Consider the following 20,097-nt stretch of genomic DNA (forward strand, 5'->3'; position numbering starts at 1 on the left):
TTCTTTTGATTTCCATTTGCATGGAATATCTTTTTCCATCCCCTCACTTTCAGTCTGTATGTGTCCCTAGGTCTGAAGTGCATCTCCTGTAGACAGAATGTATATGGGTCTCGTTTTTGTATCCATTCAGCCATTCTGTGTCTTTTGGTTGGAGCATTTAATCCATTTACATTTAAGGTAGTTATCAATATGTATGTTCCTATTACCATTTTCTTAACTGTTTTGGGTTTGTTATTGTAGGTCTTTTCCTTCTTTTGCGTTTCCTGACTAGAGAACTTGCATTTGTTGTAAAGCTGGTTTGGTGGTGCTGAATTCTCTTTTCTTTTGCTTGTCTGTCAAGGTTTTACTTTCTCCATTGAATGTGAATGAGATCCTTACTGTGTAGAGTAATCTTGGTTGTAGGTTTTTCCCTTTCATCACTTTTAATATGTCATGCCACTCCCTTCTGGCTTGCAGAGTTTTTGCTGAAAGGTCAGCTCTTAACCTTATGAGGATTCCCTTGTATGTTATTTGTTGATTTTCCCTTGCTGCTTTTAATATTTTTTCTTGGTATTTAATTTTTGTTAGTTTGATTAATATGTGTTGGCATGTTTCTCCTTGTATTTATCCTGTATGGGACTCTCTGTGCTTCCTGGACTTGATTGACTATTTCCTTTCCCATATTAGGAAAGTTTTCAACTATAATCTCTTCAAATATTTTCTCAGTCCCTTTCTTTTTCTCTTCTTTTCCTGGGACCCCTATAATTCGAATGTTGGTGTGTTTATTGTTATCCCAGAGGTCTCTGAGACTGTCCTCAATTCTTTTCATTCTTTTTTCTTTATTCTGCTCTGAGGTAGTTATTTCCACTATTTTATCTTCCAGGTCACTTATCCGTTCTTCTGCCTCAGTTATTCTGCTATTGATTCCTTCTAGAGAATTTTTAATTTTATTTATTTTGTTGTTCATCGTTTGTTTGCTCTTCCGTTCTTCTAGATCCTTGTTAAATGTTTCTTGTATTTTCTTGTTTCTATTTCCACGATTTTGGATCATCTTTACTATCATTACTCTGAATTCTTTTTCAGGTGGACTGCCTATGTCCTCTTCATTTGTTTGGTATGGTGGGTTTTTACCTTGTTCCTTCATCTGCTGTGTGTTTTTCTGTCTTCTCATTTTGCTTAACTTACTGTGTTTGTGGTCACCTTTTCACAGGCTGCATGTTCTTAGTTCCCGTTGTTTTTGGTATCTGCCCCCAGTGGGTAAGTTTGGTTCAGTGGATTTTGTAGGCTTCCTGGTGGAGGGGACTGATGCCTGTGTTCTGGTAGATGAGGCTGGATCTTGTGTTTCTGCTCTGCAGGACTGTGTCCAGTGGTGTGTTTTCGGGTGTCTGTGACCTTATAATGATTTTAGGCAGCCACTCTGCTAATGGATGTGGTTGTGTTCCTGTCTTGCTAGTTGTTTGGCATAGGATGTCCAGATATGTAGTTGGTGGTCATTGAGTGGAGCTGGGTCTTAGTGTTGAGATGGAGATCTCTGGGAGGGCTTTCACCATTTGATATTACGTGGAGCCAGGAGGTCTCTGGTGGACCAGTGTCTGAACTCAGCTCTCCCACCTCAGAGGCACAGGCCTGACACCTGGCCAGGGCATGAAGACCCTGTCAGCCACGCAGCTCAGAAGAAAAGGGACAAACAAAGCATGAAATAAATAAATTAATTAAATAAAATAAACTCAAGAAATTTAAAAAACATTATTAAAAATATAAAAATTAAAAATTGAAAAAAAAGAAGGGAAGAAGAGAACAACCAAACCAACAAACAAATCCACCAATGATATCAAGCACTAAAAACTGTAGGAAAAAAAAAAAAACCGACAGACAGAACCCTAGCACAAATGGTAAAAGCAGAGCTTTACAGACAAAATTACAGAAAGAAGTATACACATACACAGTCACAAAAAGAGAAAAAGGAAAGAAAAATCTATATATAAAAAAAAGAAAAAGGAAGAGAGTAACAAAATCAATAAACAAATCTACCAGTAATAATAAACTGTAAATACTAAACTAAGATAAACATAAAGCCAGGAATAAGTTAGATGCAGGAAGCAAACCCCAAGTCTACAGTTGCTCCCAAAGTCCACCGCCTCAATTTTGGGATGTTTCATTGTCTATTCAGGTATTCCAGAGATGATGGGTATATGAAGTTGATTGTGGGGATTTAATCCACTGCTCCTGAGGCTGCATGGAGAGATTTCCCTTTCTCTTCTTTGTTTGCACAGCTCCTGGAGTTCAGCTTTGGATTTGGCCCCGCCTCTGTGTGTAGGTCGCCTGAGGGCATCTGTTCCCCACCCAGACAGGAAGGGGTTAAAGTAGCAGCCGATTAGGGGGCTCTTGCTCACTCAGGCCAGTGGGATGGATGGGTACAGAATGCGGGGCAAGCCTGTGGCGGCAGAGGCCCCCATGACGTTGCACCAGTCTGAGGCATGCCATGTGTTCTCCCGGGAAAGTTGTCCCTGGATCACGGGACCCTGGCAGTGGCGGGCTGCACAGGCTCCCGGGAGGGGAGGTGTGGATAGTGACCTGTGCTTGCACACAGGCTTCTTGGTGGCTACAGCAGCAGCCTTAGCACTTCATGTCCGTCTGTGGGGTCTGTGCTGATAGCCGCGGCTCACACCCATTTCTGGAGGTCGTTTAGGCGCTGCTCTGAATCACCTCTCCTTGTGCACCCCGAAACAATGGTCTCTTGCCTCTTCGGCAGGTCCAGACATTTCCCGGACTCCCTCCCGGCTAGCTGTGGTGCACTAGCCCCCTTCAGGCTGTGTTCACACAGCCAACCCCAGTCCTCTCCCTGAGATCTAAGCTCCGAAGCCTGAGCCTCAGCTCCCAGACCCCGCCTGCCCCGGGGCGGGAACAGACAAGCCTCTCTGGCTGGGGAGTGCCGGTCGGCACCGATCCTGTGTGCCGGAATCTCTCCGCTTTGCCCTCTGCATCCCTGTTGCTGTGCTCTCCTCCGCGGCTCCGAAGCTTCCCCCTCCGCCACCCACAGTCTCCTCCTGCGGAGGGGCTTCCTAGTGTGTGGAAACTTTTCCTCCTTCACGGCTCCCTCCCACTGGTGCAGGTCCCGTCCCTATTCTTTTGTCTCTGTTTATTCTGTTTTCTTTTGCCCTACCCAGGTACGTGGGGAGTTTCTTGCCTTTTGGGAGGTCTGAGGTCCTCTGCCAGCGTTCAGTAGGTGTTCTGTAGGAGTTGTTCCACATGTAGATGTATTTCTGATGTATTTGTGGGAAGAAGGTGATCTCCGCGTCTTACTCCTCTGCCATCTTGATGGTTTTCCAGGCCTGCCTTTCTCTTGTTTGCCCATTCCTGGTTAACCTTAGCATTGTCCACCAAGTAGCATAAACGAGAAACATAAGTCATTCTCGAATATACTCGTTCTCCATCCACCATTCCCTCAGTCAACAAATCCTACCAATTCTACTGCCTTAGTGCTGTACTTTCCTTCCTTAGTATAACAGTATCTACCCCCCGCCCCTGCCACTTTTTTGTTTCAGGGCGTTGTCACATCTCAACGTTTTATAATTTCCCTGGACTCTTAAATATCTTCTACCCTTCATTTCACCCCCTTTTAAATCATTTTCCACAAAGTTATACTTCTGAAATGCCATTCTTGTTATATCACTGCTTAAAATCCTGTTACATCTTCCAACAGCCACTAAGAGTAAAGTCTAATGCTAGTCCACAAAAAATATCAATACTTCATCATCTAACTGTGGCTTTGTCTCTAACCTCATATTCCGTCATTCTTCTACATATAGTTTTTGATCCAGTTATACTGTACCCAGTTCCCTGAACATTTTATGCTATTTTGTCTCTCTGCCTCCATACCTTTGTACTTGGCAATGCCGTGCGTGGAATCCTCCATTTTATGACTTAATAACTTTCTCTGTACGTTTGTATCTTTCTTCGTTGGTACTTATTTTGACTCAAACCATCTTTTTTCCTAACTCCTGCTGGGCTGGATAAAGAAAGACCTTGTTAGTGTCAAGAAAGTACTTAATAAGGTCAATGTGTGACAATGTCAATAACATTTTAAAAGCACAACTTGTCACAGCTAATGGCAATATGGATAATCTGTCTGAGAATGTCCTAGAGTTGGCAATTATTGTACTATATAGCTCTGTGAATTGTTATCAAACAAATAGATGTTTGTAGTTTTCAAAGCTGGTGAGTTACAGTAAATAAAAGGTTCTAGCATTTTCCCAGGAATTTTGTGAATATATTTTATGTTTAAATATTTTCCCTCTCTATCACTTAAGAAAATGAATGCCATTTCTTTTTGTAGTAATATATCTCGTCAATAAAATTTGAAACATTTAATGACTATTCACCCATTATATTTTAAACATTTTATTGGCGGCAGTTAGGGGTTACAAAGAAAACCCTAAACAAATACAGAGCCATATCTTTAGGAAGCTTGAAATTTATTTTGTGATATTTCACTCTCTATACCACACGCCACACCCCAGGATGAAGACAATAGCACCCTGTGACTAAAGAATGGGTGATTATAAAGAATAGGTGATTATTATACAAAGAATGTATACTATTATGGTAAAAGAAGGATCATAATGTTATAGAAAAATTGATAGTAATTCAGTTTATTGTAATTATGCATGGCAGAAATTATTGGATGCTTTCTCATTGTATGCTTTTATCTACATTTTTATGCATTTGTTAAATGGGTTATATAGATATGTAAAAATTTCCATATAATATAGGGAGATCATTTAATAACATTGCAAATACAGAAACATTTTTTACTGGTTAAAAATCATAATCATGGTTCTAGCCTAGTATGTTTATCAATAATGGAGAAAATTCAGACTTCCTATTATTTTTGAATTTTAGTTCTCATGGAAGCTGAATTTAAATCAAATAAATATGGCAGACCATTTTGAACCTTAGATACATTTTAAAGAAACTAAGCAACAGATGAAATCTGGCTAGTGGACTCTGATTTCTATTTAAAGGCACTTGTTTTCTTTCCAGTACAGGGAAAAATGCTATTCAGCAATGCCTGACTTGTGCATTATAGTGTGGTAGAAAGATTCTACCTAAAAGATTCTACCTAAAAGACTAAAAGTCATGAGGCCTGAGTTCAAATCCAATCTTTGTGTTTTATTATTAGCTATACAGTCTTGGGCAAATCATCTAATCTTCCTAGGTTTTCAGTTTCCTTATCTTTAAATGAGGATATTGGACCAGAGTATTTTATGTTCTTTCTAGCTTTCAAATCCCATAATTCTTTATTTTCTATCTCTGGAGTTAGAGTTTTGTTTTTTGAAAGTAGATTGATTTTTCATTGTAAGAGGACAATATCGTTCAGTGATGCTCTTAAAGATTTATATATTTGGAAGTCGAACAATGTCAATTTTGAAAGTTCCATTATTCAGAAATGAGTTTTATACTGCTTTGGAGCTTAGGTTTTAGATATTAGGCCAGAATCCTTTTTAAAGTGTCCAGTGCAGTGCTATTCAGTCAGACTTTCTGCAGTCTCCTATATCCGTGCTGTCCAATATGGGAGCCACTAGCCACATGTGGCTGTTGAACACTTGAACTGTAACTAATGAAACTGAGAAACAGCATTTTAAATTTTATTTAATTATAATTAAGCTAAATTTAAATTGTAGTCAGTGACTCTGTATTGAACAGCATACTCGTGTGTGTGTGTGTGTGTGTGTGTGTGTGTGTATGTGATGTGTGTATTTGCGTGCACATCTATGCTGAATAGGGAGTGGAGGGAGTAGGGTGGCAGGAAGTAAAGGAGAGTGAGGGACCATCGTTTTGGATGATGGGATGCTGTCCATAGGTCACTGTTCAGGATATATATAAAGTGGGATGTAACTCCAGAAACCATTTTCTATCTCCCTTCCTCCCTTCCCCCCACCCTTCCTCTCTCTTCCTTTTCTATCTTTCTTTGTTTCTTTCTTTGTTTCTTTGTTTCTTTCTTCTTTCCTTCCTTCCTTTCACATTCCATTATGTATTATGATAACCACTTTATTTTTATTGAGGTATACTTGATAACCATAAGATAACCATTTTATATACTAGACAGCATATTAAAATAATTATATGTTTTTCTAATTCACCTATAGTTTCAAAGTTAGGTATTCCCAATATTTTAAACATGAATTAAATTTTATTATCTTACCCATCCTTAAAATATTTTGTTGTGTTAATCTAGGAATGGAGTTTATGAGGCATCTGGAATGTGCTGAAAATTATACTGTATTTGGAGTAAAGTGATATGTTTAGAATCATGAATTTCCTCCTTGCTGTGTCACCTTGTATAAGTTATTTATCTGCTTTGAGCCTCAGCTTCATCATCTGTGAAATAAGGATAATAGTAACACTTATCTCATGGTTTTTGTGAGGGTGAGATTAGATGGTGAATTATGTAAAGCTCCTAAATTGTCTGGTAACAAAAACTAATACAACACATTAATGATGATAATAGTTTGGAGGTTTGTATTTAGCTATGAATTCAGAATCCACACAATGGGCATTTCATATTTTAATTAAATAATAATATACTCTGTCCTATAAACTAATTACATTTTAAAAATTTAACTTTGTAAATAGTGACAGTTGGATTGATTTTGTTCCTATCCTCTGAAAAGGGCAGTAATTGTGTAGCAGTATAAAGGAATGGAGATAATTAAGATGATTCTTTTTGTTCTCCACATTCATACAATGTAAATATTCCTATTAAAGAGCATTGCTTTAGCAGATTATGTTGAAAAATGACATGATAGTATGAATATTCATCTTATGCTATTTGTAAGTAATTAAATATCTTTTAGAATTTGATAAACAATAAATAGTACATTGATAAACCAGTGCTATTACCTGTTTAAACTACTGACTTCAAAGTGTGTGGTATTTTTTACTATAGTCAATGGATGTAACTTATTTTTTTAGCATTTAGTTATATATTCATACATTGTGTGTTAAGTGAGTATTTAAAAGCATTGCAACATTTATATTATTAAATGTAAAATTATTTTGATGTTACATTCATTAATTTTTTTGGCTTTTACTATTTTTATAATTTCCTGATCCAAATACTTTTATTGTATAAAGGTACAATTCCAAGACTCATTAACTTGTTTCTTATGGAAATGTTCTCTTTGCTTGTAGGGTATTAATACAAGCCATTAAGCTAGAATTTCTTCTGGCAAGAACAATCCTAGCAGATGGCAACTTTTCTCTCTATTAATTTTGGATTGGACATGTATTTTGGCTTGTTCTGTCAGGTCAGAATTGTAACATAACAAGAATCATTCATGCAAATACAGTCATAATATACCTATGGACTCATACGCTGTGCAAACTTATATTCCAGCCTACTGAAACTATATGAAGACTTAAACATTTTCTTACTGTAAACAGGAAGGTTAAGTAACCCATTAAGGCACAAGCATCATAATAACTTATCTGATATGACTTTTGAGGTAATGCCAAGTCAATGGCAAATATTTAGTCAGATGTCTAAGTGATTTAGCTTGACATTTGAGCATTCATAAGAATTGGACTGAATTGTTCAATTATCATTTAGATAGCTAGTAATGTTAGAGACAACCTCGATAATCCCTTTTAATGCATGCAACTTTTGATTTTTGAACCTGGATGTGAGCTAGATAGGCTAATCTCCTCCAAAACAGCTTAAATGCATAAGATAAAGGTATAACAATAAATGCAATATAGCTTTTAATATTTGTCTCTACTTGAAAAAAATCACTATCATAATAACAGGTCTGGATGAAGTCAAGTCAAAATACATTTGAAATATTTTTCTTTTGCTGATGTGTTTTTCCATACTAACTATTGATTTATTTGTGCTCCTTTCTATATATACTTAACATATTTACTAAATCTGGTATTTTCCAGTGGTCCCCTTGCAGTCAGCTCTTTGAACACAAGACTCATTGCATACTTTAGAAATAATAAATTTCAGTGTGCAGCCCTTCACTTAAACTATTAGCCAATTGCCTTATACGTGAGCAGCATTTTCCAAAAATGAGGAATAATCTTTGGAACACTTGGCAGTTAGCATTTGGTTGACACTCTCCTAGCTTGCAATTAATGGAAAATAACTCCCTCCTCTTTTATAAAAGGGAACCTCAATAACAGAAGAAAACCAAAACTCATTTTCCAGCGTCAGTCTAAGTAATGAATCACCTTTACTTGAAAACAAGCTCTTATATTTACTTTATCATGCAATGCACATTAGTATTTGTGTCATAGTGCCTTCTAGTTTATCTTAATTCACTTGCATTCATTTTTTTATATAGTAAATTAATTCATCTTATTCATATAGTTTAATACTCTATATTTTGTGCAAATCTATCCAATAATAGAATGGAGAGAGTGTAACTCAGTGTAATAATACCTCTAAGTTATCGCTGTTCCCTGTTTAACATCAGGGTACTTTTATAGCTTTGTTTGATTTATTTTAGAAAAGTGTTTATAACCATATAGAATTGAGGCCAAGCACCCTCTGAGGACAGCTGGATATGAAAGATACATTTCATGATCTTTTTAAAGGGATCCATATCCACACTGTTGGAACTTGGAGTTTCTCAGAGAAAGTTTAATATTCCTTCATATTGTTTAGCAAAGCATAGCAGTACTTGACCAACCATCATATCTTCGTTAGAATTTCTCTGGACATTAGAAACTCTATTGTTAATGTTTTTGTTTCTACTGTAAAGTCATAATCATTATACTTATATAAACATTTGCATTTCTTGATGTATTTCATAATATATGTATGTATTCCTTTAGTAAATGGAAAAAAATTATCTGAATGCATTAAGTATTTCTTTAATTAAAAAAAAAACTTTTTTTTAACAAAGTTTACTTTCTAATTGCAGGTGGCCTGCATGCAGTTTATAAATGCCCTTGTCACATCTCCTTATGAGCTTGATTTTCGAATACATTTAAGGAATGAATTCCTTCGTTCAGGACTAAAAACAATGTTACCAGTAAGTGGAATGTGCACATTTATTATGCTTATGAACTTTAATGTTTTTCTCTCTTTAGACAAAAGTACTTTCAGCAAAGTAAATAAATGTGCCTTGCCGTTTCCTTTTGTAAAGCACTGGACATTTTGTTAGCTTTTTGATGTTGCAGTAGCGTTAGTCTCTACATACAACTGATGATTCGGAATTCAGCTAATGGTATGTCCAGAAGTGATGGCTTTTTTGGTCTTCTTGAAGTCAAAGGGAACTTTTCTTTGACTTTGAATACTGAGAACATAAAAGACTGCTATTTTTTTGCCATTTCAATTTTTCATTAAAATTTTTTGCTTTCTTCTTTGATAACTTAGATTGATTTCCTTTATATTCAGCATAAGTATGCATAAAATTTTGATTAGTATATTCTAGACACATAACATAAGGTATTCTTGTTATAAATCCATAGCAACTTTTCTAAAGAAAAACAAATTTTATTTCTTAAGTTGAGTGTGGATATCTGTGCTAATTGTGATACTGTTAAAAACATTTTTGAAATAACTTTATAGGCTTGTTCTAAGATAAATGAGCACACTTATTCTATAAATAGAAATACAACTACCATGACTTTATACTTAGTATGTTAACTAAAGAAGGATTTTGTTCAAGACTGTGGCATTTTTAAAGGAGACAAGTAAAATCTCACTAGTTTCTTTATTTAAGCTACTTAGACCATACCTGATAAACAAGAAGTAAATGTAGGGGTGGGGAATAAAAGGACTGAGGAAAGAAAAAACAAAATAAAACAAATGTCAATGAGCGTATATATAAGGTATTCCTAGGGTATTAGAAATACCAAAATCAGGGATATTTCCTGGTGAGGGACTAGTGTGTAGCATGCATCTGTAACTTGTCTTCTGATAGTCTTAACTGAAAGTAGTTGAAACTCATCATCATAAAATATACAATTGGGTCTATTGAAACCCATTTTAATAAGATATATGATTGGATCTGTGCATTTTTAGAAATTTCTATGTCAATTCCACTTTGAATGGTTCTTTCATCCATGACTTTAAAAAGCAAGGAATTGGTTGCAGTGAATCAAAGCATCATCGTAAGTGACCCGAATAGAGGTTCAATAACTTAGGCACATTCACTAATTATAGTGCATGTAACACACTTATTCTTTTTTTTGTCACAAATCTCTCCTCATGAAAAGTCTGTGGTCTTATGTAGCTAGAGGTAATATTACAGTCCTCATTCTAGTGTGCTTTTGAGTTGCCTACTCAGTGTTTCCATCCTTGTCCTCTCGGAACTGGTCCTCTGTTTCTGGGAGAGTAATCATGTCTTTGGACACTTGTTGGCCTCAGGGGCTCCTGAAGATCCTCTACTCATTTACTAATATGCCATGTTTTTCTGCCTTAGTTGTTGCTGTCTGCTCCAGCTTTCATTTCCCTGTGTCTATTTATAATTAAACATTCATTTTTTACCTTATGCTACTGAATGGCTGGTCAAGAAAACTGTGACTCTCAATTTATTTAAGTCCTCATCTTTTCAGAAAGGGTAGGCACAGTAGCTCTTGTCCTTACCTTTTGCACGTTTGCCAGGGTGTGCTCATTTCTGCTGGGCTCAGTGGTCTCATGGTATTTTTCCTTTGGTTACATTGACAGCTAAGATTTTGCATCAGTGTTTCTTAGCTACACTTTCGCATTGGCCCTGTAGCTGTATATAAAGCCCCTTGCGGTACCCTGTACCTCTTAACTTATGCTTCCAGTTAGATTTTTCTTTAACTATCACATCCCTTCAGTATGCCCTGATTCTTAGATCTCAGGGATCCTTCAGCAAGAGGAAAGTGAGAAGTATCATGTTTCTGCCTCTTAAAGTTTTGGAATAGAACCTACAAGGATTCTCAATTTCTTTTTCTTCCTGTGACAATGGAGTGAAATATGGCTAAATAGGGCTCTGGTTCTCAAGAAGTTGGGCATGTCCCCCTAAAGAGAGTCTATCAAAATCTTATTGGGGGTAGGGCAGAGATGTTTGGTTTGAAAGAAAATAATCCTCCCCAGGTATTTCTGATATACAATATGAGAATCAGGATCTAGGCAGATAAACCCTGAGATTAGAGGTCCTTCCCTTAATACCATACATTTCACTACTGTTGTTGTCCTTGAAGTTTTATTATCACAATTTGGAGCAAAAGTCAGAATGGTCATGCTTTAATGTATACTAGATGTACCTAACATGTCAACTGCTGTCTAGCTATCTAATTTACTAAATATTTAAATTTCAACCACTAGAATTTATAGTAATATCAAACATCTTTTACACATGCATGGAAGCCTAATAATATATTCATAATGAGTCTTTAATATCCTGGCTTTTATCCTATTTACTCTTATTTTATACACTGTTCTAACAGGAGGAGCTTGCTAATTTTCTGGAATATATCATATTCAAAGCAGCAAATTAGACGTGGCTAGGGCTAATATAAATTGTTGGTACATGGATCAAAAATTATAAATATCTGGAATCATTAGGTGTTGGGGAAGAATAGTTCTTAATAGTTCTTAGTATTTCAGTAATCCCTGAGACCATCATTGTAGTAGAGTGAAACTTTTGTTTCATATAATAATTAGAATCCTCAAGACAAGGACAGTTATTTTAATTACATTCTGTAGAAATTTATTTTCAAAATTTGCCCTGTCTCTATAGATAAATTATGATTAAAGAGAGTTTATATTTCACTTACATGGAAAATTTACTTTTCATAAATTTGCTTTAGTAATTTGGGACAAATGAGTTATTAAACAGTATATAGTGATTTTTAAAATAGTATTTTCTCTGTAGTTAACTTACATTGATTTCTTGTGAAGTTTTCTCCATCTGCCTTTTAGTTAGTTAAATAAATTAAGAAAATATTAAATAAGTCAGATATGTGAAGGAACAAGATAGTAAGAAATTGTGTCTGTAGGCAGCAGGCATTCTTAACCTCTTTTAAAAGACCGACAAACCCTTTCTTACTCTTTTGAAGACTCAATTTTGATGGCTTGACTGGTAATCAGTCATGTACTGGTAATGGACTTTGATTTCCTTTGAAGTACACCATATTATAGAGACTTATTTATATGTTTTAGAGAATCTGCTGAAAATATTCTGTATCTGTACCGCAAATCTGTTTAAAAAATAACTGAAACATATTTACAGTATTTCACATAATTATTAGTAGTGTAATTCAGTAATTTTATGCCATTCTTCATTTAAAATATAAACTTCAGTGATGCATTTCCCTTTTTTCAATGGGGTATCTGTCACATTTGTGCTATATGAAACTTTTATTAATTCATTAAATGTTTATTTTATCAAGAATTTTTGAATATACCTTTCAAGGTTTGACATTTGAATAAAAGGAAGATTTTTATATATGTGTGTGTATGTAGATATGCATATATATTTTTACAGAGCATTATTAATGAACACTATTTATGAGATATTTCATTTATACATATCTATATTTTTATATTGTACTGTACATGTTCATATACTATATATCTTATATAACTAATGTGTTGTCCTAATTAAAAACTGAAATAAACATTTAACCAGTTATTTTCCCTGAAAATATTTTAATCATGAAGGTTGAGTCCGTGTTTTGTAAAGTTCTGATGCTGATTAAATGACAGCATTTAATTAACTTGTTTTTTCTATTTTCCAAACATATTTGGGTGTGTTAAAGTCTGATAGTGAACATCTAAGAAAGAATATCTTGTGACATAAGAATAAGGAAAAATTCCATATTATAAAGGTTTTTTTTTTGAGAGAGAATGAAAGTATATTCTTATCAGCTCCTTACATTACACATGAAGTTTTTATTTTTTTTACATCTTTATTGGAGTATAATTGCTTTACAATGGTGTGTTAGTTTCTGCTTTATAACAAAGTGAATCAGTTATACATATACATATGTTCCCATATCTCTTCCCTCTTGCATCTTCCTCCCTCCCACCCTCCCTATCCCACATATTAAAGGTTTTTTTCTGCAATGACCAGCATATTGGGTGTGTCTGGCTCCTGCTCTTTTCTGAATTGAGTTCAGAAATCACCTGATAATATAACTCACCAATGTTAGATAACTTTAATTCCAATAAATTTCTTCATTCCCTTTCAAAGTGGAAAGTTAGACCTAAAACAAATTATTACTCAAGAGGAAATTAAGTTTAAATACATGTATTTGTTATGTATTTTATATGCAATTATATAGAAACATATTAATATTTTCATATGCTCTGTAGGTAAATTATTATGTATGTGAACGTTAGAAAAAGAACACCTAGAAATTGCATAAATTTGTGTTTGGCTTCAGTAATATGCGTTGCATCTCCATTTAAAGTCGTCCTATTGAATAAAAATAGAAACAAGAAAATGGATCCGAGTTTGTTTTATCGACCTAATTTGAAGTACACCGTGCTTGCATTTCCTTTTAGAGTTCAAGCTCAGCTCTGAACATCCTAGTCCCTCTTTCGGTATCACCCTTGAGCATCCACAGTTGTGATTATCGATTTGGGTTTTGAAAGCGGCAACTTAATGGACACATATTAAAAGATATTCCAGGTGATATATATTAAGCCCAACAATCTCTAGTGTGGCATGCTTCCAAAGATTTTGTTTATACTATGATTTTGAAAATTATCAGAGGTTTGTAATGCATGTGCTTATAATGTATTACAAAAACAGGTCTTTGATGCCCAAGTTGGTATTTTGTGATTCGGCTAAGCAAAAATAAAAGGTGGGGGAGGAGGCTAATTTTGCATCTTGATTAAGAAAGTCCTGACGCCTTTTTGCTTTAAAAATCACAAAATGTCATTTAAAGTAAATTTGTTTTTACAACTTTCCACGCCATACTTGGGACTGTTGTGCTTGAATATATCCTTGCATTTGTTCTTCATTAATACAATTGATCTATATTCGCATTTTTTGCCAGAGGCATATGTGAATATTCTAACTGCATGAGTTCTTTTGTGATCTTTGATTAGTGTGTTTAGTCAAAACGACAGCATTTAATTTGGGTTTGTAGCAATTAGTTTTTTTTTCCGTTGCGAAAGTGATCGTTAATTTTTTAATGTGAATCGTCAAAATCTGGAGCATGAAAAGAAAAGCGGTGAATGCAATGAGGTTCTTTCATTTTAAAATAGAAAAACAGAGTACATTTACTTTCTTTCAGGAAACCAAGTGCCTGGGTCAATATTTGAAATTGCTTCTGTGTATGTAGATGAATAATAGTGTCAGGCCTTTATTGCCAAAGTATGATGTTGTTAAACTGTTATTCGTCTGTTAATTTTTCTGTTTATATATTAGGATCTGAAAGAAAAAGAGAATGACGAGCTTGATATTCAGTTGAAAGTATTTGATGAGAACAAAGAGGACGACCTAACTGAATTATCACACCGTCTCAATGACATTCGAGCAGAAATGGAATATCCTTTTGACGAACCACAAAAATCATTTTGCATGTACTGTGAAAAAGGGATTTGTGGGTGATTTTGTGAACCATTATTAGAATTCTTGTCTGCCAGCCCAATTTATATCCATTTATTTATATTAGAACTTCACGATGATGCTGTCCTTGAGATTCATGTTGAAGAATTGTCAGACTGTCCTGATGATTTACACAGACTGTATTGAAATCCGCACAATGGCTTGCTGCATTATAGGTATACTCTGCTCAATGGTCTTGAATAGACAAGAGCCTAAGGCAGTATTCCTCATGGATAAGGATTTTTTTGGGGAAAAGGTCAGTGAGTTCATATGTGACTATAGGTAATATACTTTTTCAGTTTATTAAATGGTACTCCAGTGACTTAGAGATATCATTCAATTCAAATAGATGTCTTATTCTCAATTCAAATATTTTGGTTCTTTAGCGGGGGGAAAATGTTTAGATGTGATAGGGTCTGACTATAACAATGATGCTAGAGTAGAAGCATTTGAGTCAAATACAACTAGCATATAATCTTCCTATGGCAATGATTTTATACAAAATGATTTTAGATCTGAAAGATGGTTGTCATAGCATTGATGGCCATTTGTTTCACACCCATTAAACTTCTTACTTATGGGTTCTGAGGAAATTGGGAAATACTTCGGAACCAAAATGACCTTTGAGCTGGACTTTTTCTCTATAACGTCTTTTTCCATCTTCCTCCTCACTCTACAGTGCTTTGCTTGCATCTGCCTTATTTATACACACTTCTTTGTGCCTATGAGATGGAGGGCACAAGTGTTTCAACTTTTTCCTACAATGTTCCTATCAAAGCATCTTACACATGAGTACTGGATAAGTGCAATGAATAACAATTTTGTTATTATGAGAGATAATTTCTAGTAATTTCTTATTCTTAATCAGTGACTCTAGTCTACAGTGGTCTCCATAAAATTAAATGCTTTTTATATCAATTAATAAATATCTTGCTTTATATAAATTTCCCTTCATCAGAAAGCTATTTTTGGATCTATTCCATAGCCATCAAAAGGACCTTATGAGACTTTAACACAACACTCTTACATGGGGTCTAAGAAGTAATCCATCATATACTTAATTCTATTTCAGAGAAAACGTTGACATTTCAGGTTATTTTTAAGATGCTGGATTACATCTCCTCTTCTCCTTTTCTTTTACATCGATTTTTCTAGGTCCTCGCTTTTCTTATAAAAGTGAATCCATTTTTTAAATCTGTTTTCTAGTTTACTAAAAGCATTTAAACTTCTACCACTCTTTTTATATCCTAAGAAAAATATGTTTCAAGTTCCTTATCAAATAATGACATACAAATAAATACAAACAGTAATGATTTCATATGTAGTAAGTATTTCATCTGTATAAAATAAAACTGGTTTTTATGAACTTTTAGCAGCCCACACAATGCTTATTTGCATTACTATCTTATGTGGGCAGTGAAAAGACAGGAGTATTGGCTTGCATGCATTAATATAGGTTTCCATCACAACCACAGGAAGGTCAAGAAAAAACATTTTCATTAATAGCATTGCTGTTCCAATGGTACCAACTATAAGCTGGAATTTTAAAATATAATGAACAGCTGATAATTTAAATGTTTAATGGTTAAATGGTCTTGGAAATACTCTAAGTCTCTTTCACTTGTTAAAAGATTAAAGTGATCCATAGATTAAATTTCTTTATGGAAATGTTTTAAATACTGGAACATGGAGTTGAAGGTTTAGAAACAGTAATGCAAGCAAAATGATATATCAGTGTTTTCAAAACTGAAGCTGCTTTTGTTATGAATGAAACTGTTATCAAGAATCCTTGATTTTTTTCCTTTACTTACTTTCCACTGATATGAATGAAGTGTACCATCTTCTGTATAATATGTTGAAGGACACTGCTGCTGAAAATTACTTATTATCCATTCTACAACATTTTTTGCTCATCAGAAATGATTATTATATCAGGTAAGAAGCTGCTATGAGAGTACAATTTGTATAATTTGAATTGGATTTTAAAGGAAAATTAACAATGTAGTGGTGTCTAGACAGTATATGCATATATATATATATATATATATATATATATATATATATATATGCATGGAGTATAAGAGTTTGACGACTCTAGATAACATTTTTTTCAATCTATTTTTAATTGAGCCAGAAGAATATACTTATAAAAACGGGGTATGCCATTTCAGTAGCAATGAACCCAACAGATTTTACTGACCCTATGATGAATTTTTTTTGTGGCACAGAGTAAGCTCTGAAGAGTCTATGGTAGAACTTTTAAGTCCTCGTACTTTTTTTTTTTTTTTTTTTTATGTTCAGTCCACCCTATTCTTCTAGGTCTCTCTCTAGCTGGCTGAAGCCGTGTGTAAGATCTGAGCCAACGGACTTGATTGGCGCCTCCTGAATTTCTTACCCACAAAAATGTGAGGGATAATAAGATTATGTTATTGTTTTGAACCACTAAGTTCTGAGATGATTTTATGAAGCAATAAGTGAAAGGAAATGGGAAATATTATTCTGGCAAGCAATATACACAGGTAAACATAAAGTTCAAATAGTAAAGGAAAAAGAGAAGCGTGGACATCATAGGACATCTAGCAGTATCTGCCACACTTCCCATGAATTTATATAATGTGGTGGTAGGAACAATAGAATATAGAGATAGTATCACTATATTGTAATGTGGTAAAAGTGCTTTAGTTTTAGTGTGCACAGGGTGTGTGGATGTGGATATTTTTTTGAACCTGGTAGCTGAAGGAAGCCCTCTTTCAGAAGTTTAATAATAATAAAAACAGCAATGATAAAATTTGCTATTTAGTAAGCATTTTAAGTCCTTGTATATTTTAATAAGACTATTGTTATTCCTCTTGTATTATCTAGAAATAGGTGTGATCTTATCTAAGAAAATAATAATACTAATATTTCAGCTTTATACACAGCAATGTAATTCTTCTAAATAAACGAATATAATAATAATCCATAAAGTCAGAAATTTCAGAGTGTAGTTCTGGGAATATATCTGAAAACCAGAAAATTAGAGAAGGGTTTCTGAATGACTGAAATTATCCATAAGTTGGTGACCGTGATCTTATATTTAACTGTTTAAGAGACTCTTAGTTGTTCTTCATACTCTAATATGCATGAAATTCTAGCAACCTAGGTTCTCTGATTTCTCAAACCTTGGTTGATTAAAGGGCAAAGGAAGGCTACCATGGGGTCGGGTACAGTCACAACAAAAATGACAATTCTAAAGTCCATAGAGAACTATTATAGTTTTCTTTATAGTTCAGGCCAGTTGCAATAACTGATGGGCATCATGATGTTACAGAAACATAGAAAAATGTTTAAAATATGCTGTTTTTTTTAAGCAGGAAAGACAGTAATCCAACCAAAATGATTGTTGTTTTCTCAAATAAGTACTGACAACTAAAGGGGTACTGTGCCCATGGGTACACAGTTACCTGGGGAAATAATTTGTGTGAAACCGTCCATTTCTCAGTAACTTTGAATAAACGAGAAGTTGTTCTAACATGACGTCCTTTTCATCCTGAGAACATCCATGTGAGGTAGATGTGCGACTAGCACTTTTATTCTACTTATGGATAATTAATTTGTCCTGAAAGAGAACCACTGTGTTTTCCCTGTTTACCCAGAGTCATTGACTAGATTGATTATAATCCAATATTGTTTACCCTAGATCTGATGATGACTTGAAAAAGCCTCAGATGTGTAATACATATTGCTATTTATTCTCATCCTTGAGATCAGCCCCATGACAAAAGACATATAAGAGCAATTAGAGTATGTTTGGCTTTATTTGCAAACTTTTAGTAGGTTGGCTAGTTATCAGCACACTAATTTTAGGGATGTTTATGTCATAGTTTGTCCATAGTAGTATTTCTTTCTGATTTTTTCTCTATTGAACTTATTAGCTGCTGATAAATACTAAATTTTCCCCGAATTTTAATGCAAAAAGTGCCTTTTTAAAATTTTTGAAGTATGTAAGTGGTCATTTTTAAGGCCAGAATTACCTTGATAGATTACAGAATTAGGAAATGTTTCAAACCTTTGACACTGAACAAATTGAAGCTATCACCATGCATATTTAGTGTGTATGCTTCTATAAAATGGATCTTTTAAAATATGTGTATAAATAGATCTTTGGAGTAGTCTGTAACATAAGTGGCTGAGTCCAGTTTTGTAAAAGCTGTTATAGCTATCTTGAGTAAAAGTGTGGCAGTAAATTCAATACATTGTTTGCCATGTAATGCCAAGGTACTCATTCCTTATTGAAATTGAGAACTTGGAGAGGCCTAGAACCATTTCTGTATCCATAGATGTAGAACTAAAGAGTCATTTGTTTTTATTAACTTTAGGAACAATAGCTTAATTTAGTAGATAAGGTTGATAAGTATCTTTGAACACAAGCATGAATCCCTGCAAACTAGAGTATTAAGTCACTAAGTGTTCACAGCTGATTATATTACAATGGGTTTTGCACTATAACATCCAACCCATCTTTAAGCTTAGGCATATTCCTCCTGAGTGAGTGTAATGGCTAGAAAAGAGTTTTTTAGCCTGCTAGAAAATGACCTAGTTTTCTTTATCATGCAGAATCACTTCTTAAGAAAATTGATTTGTATAGGTAGAAAAGGTATTCAAGATTACTTCTTCTTTTTTGCAGGCCACAGTATTACAAAATAGTTGAGGAGTGTGTTTCACAGATAGTGCTGCACTGCAGTGGTATGGACCCAGATTTCAAGTACAGACAAAGACTAGACATTGATTTCACTCATCTGATAGGTATGTGATATAATCCTCAATGTCATTTGATTGTGTTTTACTCTCTTCTGTCTAATAGACACTTTTTAAGTGTAGCTCTCTCACTAAACTTCCTCTATTAATACCTGGTAAGTCATTGTGTCTGTGGGTACTCATTTGCTATAACTATTAATTATGATGATCATGAGAGTTCTGCCTCTGTGATTGGAGATACTAATCTATTTGTTAAGTTTCAACACTCTTGAATTCAGTTTAAAGTCAATGCCACACCAAAAACATTATATTAGGGGTGAATGCCTTGCTTTTTAGAAACATGACTCTGAAATGCATTGATTCAATTTATGCTGGTACATTTATGGTTTTGTTGTGAACAACAGGGTCTAATTAGTAATGCTATGTTATTAGTGTTCAGGTCTGAGAAAGAAAATACAGGTTGGTTTCAGTAACTTAAGACCTTTTAATTCTATTAAAGTAGATCATTTTATATTTTCATAGAGCTTAGAGCTAGGAAAGAATTTGAGATGATCATGTTCATCTACTTGGATTGTTGTGGAAATGACCTTATATTATCTGAGACTGGTAACTAGCTACAGTTTCTGGAATAATCTCTGAAGGATGATGTGAAACCTCTTTTGTGAAATATACTATGCCATATGACCTTATAGTTAAGCAGTTTTATTTATACCTAGTCGAAATCACTACTGCTACGATTCAAACATTTGTCTTTGTGTTTAAAGGTAGGAAACAACAGCTGTTGAATGCCAGTTATATGTTATTCTTCACTCCATAGCCCAGGGAAGACTCACAGCAA

The 20,097-nt window shown here is 34.4% G+C and overlaps 1 protein-coding gene across 1 annotated transcript in view; it reads left to right on the forward strand.

Moving 5' to 3' along the window:
- Nucleotides 1–20,097, forward strand: part of DIAPH2 (diaphanous related formin 2) — a gene marked incomplete at its 5' end in the record, with an annotated part of 895,530 nt that overhangs the window by 240,388 nt on the left and 635,045 nt on the right. Inside the window, 4 exons of the mRNA XM_079728322.1 lie at nt 8,910–9,020; nt 14,343–14,461; nt 16,341–16,457; nt 19,189–19,307. Coding sequence (XP_079584448.1) covers nt 8,910–9,020; nt 14,343–14,461; nt 16,341–16,457; nt 19,189–19,307 — 466 coding nt within the window. The remainder of the gene's footprint in view (nt 1–8,909; nt 9,021–14,342; nt 14,462–16,340; nt 16,458–19,188; nt 19,308–20,097) is intronic.

Source organism: Hyperoodon ampullatus, assembly GCF_949752795.1.
Source record: "Hyperoodon ampullatus genome assembly, chromosome: X".
Taxonomy (NCBI): Eukaryota; Metazoa; Chordata; class Mammalia; order Artiodactyla; family Ziphiidae; genus Hyperoodon; species Hyperoodon ampullatus.